We start from the raw sequence: 6,000 nt of genomic DNA, 5'->3' as shown, positions 1-6,000 counted from the left end.
AAAAACATGCAATAAATTAATAATTTATGTTAAAAAATATATTTAATATAAAGAATATAAATAATATATAAGAAGTTAAAACAATAAAAAAAAACTTGTTTTCCTTTTCTGGCATTCTTTTATTATATTCTATTCCTTGAAACCTTTGCCTTCTTCAAACATTTTATAACCCCCCCCTTTTTTTGGAAAAAATATGATTGATTTGGCATCACTATCAAACATATCAACAATCATTAAAGAGTGATATTAAATGCGTTTCATTCCTGATATCAACATATGTATTGTGTCGCCATCTATTAATTGTTATTGAAACCATTGTGCATTCTTAAAATTGTTTCATTGGCGCGATAGCCAAGTAGAGTCTTGAGAAATTTGTGAAAATGTTGCCAAAATTAGTAACTTAAACAATCGCAAGGAAATTATTTTCGTTAATAAGTATGCTAATCTTAATATATTATCGATATTTCAATTTGAGCGATACTCTGAAAATTCGAATTTGACTCGATTCGATGTTACTGAAATCTTAATTTAAATAGAAAAAAAAATGATATTTGCATGAAAATATATCATATCGAAAAGGAATCCTACGCCGAATTTCATGGAAGCTTTTAGTACAAGTCCTATTATAATAAATAATGGTCTTCATTTTCATCTGTCAGATTCATATTCTTGGGCTAGTTTGAGGTTCGAACTCGCAACGTTAGGGTCCATAGCCGATTAACATAACCACTAGACAAAAGTAATCACTTTTGTCCGGAGGTTGTTATCTGGCTTATGAAGTTACCACCACATTCTCATCTCAAATTCATGCGTGTGAGGAGATCTTATTTTCCTTAAATATGAATTTGATCCACTTTAGAATCAAGCTGGAATTAATCCTTACTTGTAATTGGAAATGAGCAGTTGCTTCACATGGCAGTGTGTGTTTATAGAATAAACAATAATATGAAAGAATCTGATTTAATTATATCTAAAAGGTATATTACTTACAATATACATTAATGATATGAATCCAAATGATATCACTGTTACGTAATAAGCATTACGCGCATGCTAAATAACTTTTTTACTCCTTGTCGTGACGTCATTCCTGTATTAAACAATGAATTTCGAGATCATGATGAATATTATTTAGGGAATTGATTCCTATTGAATTAATTATTATTAATATTCAACTTCCAATATTAGATTAAATATCCGATATCTAATATTAATAATCCCATATCTTTGTATAAGAAGCAGAGAGAACTATTATTTTAAAGCACCAATACAAGAAAAAAAATATTATCTGAGTTCTTGTGAAACCGTTATTAATAATGAAAACGAAGCACTAATTCTTGTTCTGATGCCTATTCAGAATCTTTTCATATAAAACTGAAAATAAATAATTGTACTATTAGGTCACAAATAAAACAATTTAATATCAAATACCGAATATTCATTTTAAATAATATTGTATACTTAAATATGCACAGTAATCTCTGTTGTTAGTGTATTCGTTTTATACCCGCTTCCTAGGTCTTCATCTTTGGGCAGATTTTTTCCACTGTCTTCATTGCTAGGGAAATTCCAAGGCTGTACATCTGCAGATCCAAAAACACAAAATAATATTCCAGAACTCATGATGACTGCAATGCATAATAGAAAAATTTTATTCCATTGTTCCAGAGATTCCTGAAAGGGGAATAATTGACTTAGTAGTAATATCCAGGTTAGCACAAATTTATAAAAGCAGTGATGATTATAGCGGGAAAATTAATGCAGAAATGATTATATTGTATAATTTCATGAAATAAAATACTGCTTATATATAGTAATGATGACAAATCTAGGAATTATTACAAAGGTTAACTTTAACTACTTAAAGGTTAACTTAACTTTAATCATAACCAAATAACTACGTTCTACTTCATATTCTAAATACATACTACCTGTTGCAAAAATGCTTTAAGAGACGGAAAGAATAATATTTTATGTATTTTTAAGCCAAAACAATATGCTGTTGAAATAAATTTTAAACAGTCATCTGGTTCTATTTATCAGATTTAGTGTAATAAATTTGAGAAACTAGCATTTTGAATTTTAAAAAAATCACTATCTACTTTCTAGAATACGTAGTATAGAGAAAGTACAGTAATTGTCAAAAAATTCGAAATCGAGATCTTGACGAAACCATGTTTTACATCTCTCTGTATTCGAAAAACACATTTTTGGGAAATGTCTGTTTTTCTGACTGTCTATGTCAAAGGTAAATCTAAAACGCTTTGAGCTAGATGGTTGAAATCTAGTATACGGGCTTAACACTAATTATGGAGATTTCTATCAATTTTGAGTAAAATCTATTCGAAGGAAATCCATCTTCTCTTCTTTTCGAAAATATTTGCAATTTACTATGAAAAATAGTTTTGTAACTGTAATCACACTTCATGTTACTTACATCTAAGTAAATCCATGAAGTCATGATGAAAGATTTATGTGGAGTCATCAACTTTTGGTCAAAGATATTTTAAGCATTAGGGTAGGTTACCTACTTACAGGACTTTCAGGGGAAATTAATCTCGATTTTTGTTTCGTTTTGATAGAAAATCGGAAAACTTTTATATCCGTCAACCCTACCACAACCAGCAATCTATACTTATATAAAGCTCGATGTGTGTGTGTGCGTGTGTGTTGGCGCTCTACAGGCCAGATCGTACGACCTACAACTACCAAATTTGGAACACGCATACCTTGGAAGTCGGGAATGTGCTCCTGGGGTCCCTTTTTTTGAATTTTTAATTAAAATTTTAATTATTAATTAAAAACCGACTTTCCCGCCAAAAAATCTTTTCATTTCCCCACCGCCAAATGAGTAAGGCTTCAGTTTTTTCCCACGCTAACAATAATAGGCTTAACATATTTTCGGCCGATTATTTCAAATGATTCTGTTTATTTGTTTAGTGTTTGATGCATTTAAAATTAAATATTGTTAATTAATCGATCTTTCAGATTCCTTCTGAAGTACTTTTGAATTAAAATAAAACAGAATAAAGGAAATTAAAAATTTCTAATCTGCGTAGCATTGCCCCGTCAGACGTATAAAATTCACGCATTTGCGTTATCATAACTGGCGTTGAAAATTCACTCATGCGCATTGTGTTCTGATTGTTGACAACTATTTTCAACGGATGCGGACTTGATTTAAATTTATTTTTAGGTTAGTTTTATGCTTTTGTAATTAAATTGTATTTATGTTAGTCATATACATTTTTGTATACTCTTATAGTTTTAAGTACATCGTTTTTTAAGTAGTTTTTTTTTAAATCTGTTTTCAACCGATTATTTTAAACGACTCTGTTTATTTTCTTAGTGTTTGATGCATTTAACATCAAACATTGTTAATTAATCGATCTTCTCATGACGATCAGAGAAAATTTTGTTGACAAATTCTTGAGATATTACATAAATTAAGAAATATATTCTTCAGTGCCCATAAGGTTTAAATGCTCAGTGACTGTTTTCAGTAATTATATTATTAAAAAAAATGCTTTGTTTCAGTAAAAAATATTATTATATTAATTGCAGATTATCATTTTAATTTTAATTTAAAGCATAAATTCTACGGGAGCTAATAAATAATTAGACAGGTACATATTACGTTATGACCGAAGACCTTTATAATAAATTATGAGTGAATTATATGACTATCAAAATTTGAAGTTTCGAAATATTTTAATGAAGAAGCTATTAAAGTAGGAATTACTTCAAATATTTAATTATTAAAATTTTAACGAGCATTAAGATTGGAGAACCGGCTGGTCGCCAAAGGCGGCTAGTTATAAATAAACTTGAATACTTACTGTGTCATTTAATAATATTGATGCGACTTTCTAAGCATATATTGAAGTTTACAAATTGGCTATATTTGTCAAATTACTGATACAATTTAATCCAATGTATGATGCGCTGATACAATTTAAAATAATTCCGATGCACTGAAATATATGAAAATGTGTAAAATATGCAAAAACTCACCTCTTCATTTAACATCAATCCAGTGATAATGGGAAGCAAAAATGATGCTGAACTTGCAATGGTATTCGACAACCCGAAGAGACTTCCTACATATTAAAAAAAGTAAAAGTTTAAATACTTTAATACTTTTAATTCTCTAATAAGAAAGTATTTCATTGTTTTAGCTCATTTTTCATTGAACATATTCTAGTGGAAATGAATGATAATGTTCATTATTTTTTGCAGAAGAATAGACGAATTTAATAATTCATAATAAGAATAATTTAAGAATATTTTAAAAAACAATATTAAAATAATTAGTTAAAATAATTTTTAATTAAATTTAATTTTTATTATCTTTTAAAATAAGCCAAAATATACTTAAAATGCCTTTAAGTGAGGTAATACGTATTAACTGCATCTCACTGTAGAAAACTTTATCACATAACTATAAAACTTTGAAATTCTTAAGACACGTTATAGGCAAAAATTTAAAAAACTTCAGTAGAAATTATCTGAAGAATATAAAGTAGTAGCATTTTAAGAATAGATTAATTACTCCAATAATTTTTATAAATGAAGTTTTTAAATTTAAAAATTAAGAATCAGTTGCAACGAAAATAATTCATTTTCAACTCTCTCCGACCCTAAATTATTATTTTTAAGTGGAAAAAATTAAATATTTATCTAAAAAAAATAGAAAAGAAGCTTCATGATCAAAATTATAAATTTCCTCCTAATTAATTGAATAAAATTATTCATTCGTTAACAGACCATTTTGCCACGCTCCAATAACGAGTATCTGTAATAAATTTTACCATGCCATCATATGCTGCTTATTAAAAGCATGAGCGTGATTTACAAACTTCGAAAATACAAAATGCATCACAGAGACGGAAAGGGTTAGATGTACAGTAAAATAAAAGCTAAATATCTTTAAAATAATACCAGCAAATGTTGGCGACATATCAATTGGCGCAACCATGCATCCTGGAACAGAAAGTCCAATGAAGCTCATAGCAATTATCGAAAAAATATTACTCCACATTCTGTCGCAACCAGCAAAATAGATCCCCAGTACACCTCCAGAATATCCCAGAGCATCTGCAAACATAAGATAAAAAAAGATTGGAAAACTTAACAATTTGATATTCAGCCCAAAATGGGAGCAAAATGAAAATTTGGAACCAGCGGGAATGGTCTCCCCAAAACTTTCCAGCACACTGTCATAAACTTGTCTTGCCAGAGAGTAAAATTGGTAACTTTTGACGTGAATGTAGCATTTGTACTGAATCTATCGTGTCCTCCTTGGCGAGTAAATTGGCGATTTATCCCTAGAATGTGGTTAATCTATCGTGCCCTCCTTGGCGATTAATCCCTAGAAAGCGGTAAATCTATCGTGCCCTCCTTGGCGAGTAAATTGGCGATTAATCCCTAGAATGCGGTTAATCTATCATGCCCTCCTTGGCGATTAATCCCTAGAAAGCGGTTAATCTATCGTGTCCTCCTTGGAGAGTAAATTGGCGATTAATCCCTAGAAAGCGGTTAATCTATCGTGTCCTCCTTGGCGAGTAAATTGGTGATTTATCCCTAAAATGTGGTTAATCTATCGTGCCCTACTTGGCGATTAATCCCTAGAAAGCGGTTAACCTATCGTGTCCTCCTTGGCGAGTAAATTGGCGATTAATCCCTAGAATGCGGTTTATCGTGCCCTCCTTGGCGAGTAAATTGGCGATTAATCCCTAGAATGCGGTTAATCTATCGTATCATCCGTGGCGAGTAAATTGGCGATTAATCCCTAGAAAGCGGTTTATCGTGTCCTTCTTGGCGAGTAAATTGGCGATTAATCCCTAGAATGTGGATAATAGCATCCACAAATCGATTATAGTACATCGGATAATAGCATCCACAAAATTAGCAATAGCATTCTCAATTAGCAATAGCAAACAATAATAGCATTCTCAATCTATCGAAACGAAGATTTGTCACAAAACTATACTTGCAGTA

The 6,000-nt window shown here is 30.3% G+C and overlaps 1 protein-coding gene across 1 annotated transcript in view; it reads right to left on the bottom strand.

The window, feature by feature from the left end:
- Nucleotides 1-1,461: 1,461 nt before the first annotated feature.
- LOC129971868 (putative inorganic phosphate cotransporter) overlaps nt 1,462-6,000 on the bottom strand; it is a 65,911-nt gene continuing 61,372 nt past the window's right edge. The window contains exons 9-11 of the mRNA XM_056085845.1: nt 4,942-5,097; nt 4,015-4,100; nt 1,462-1,674 (exon numbers count right to left, since the gene is read on the bottom strand). Coding sequence (XP_055941820.1) covers nt 1,462-1,674; nt 4,015-4,100; nt 4,942-5,097 — 455 coding nt within the window. The remainder of the gene's footprint in view (nt 1,675-4,014; nt 4,101-4,941; nt 5,098-6,000) is intronic.

Source organism: Argiope bruennichi, chromosome 6 (genome assembly GCF_947563725.1).
Source record: "Argiope bruennichi chromosome 6, qqArgBrue1.1, whole genome shotgun sequence".
Taxonomy (NCBI): Eukaryota; Metazoa; Arthropoda; class Arachnida; order Araneae; family Araneidae; genus Argiope; species Argiope bruennichi.
This window is presented reverse-complemented; position numbering and strand designations above follow the sequence as displayed.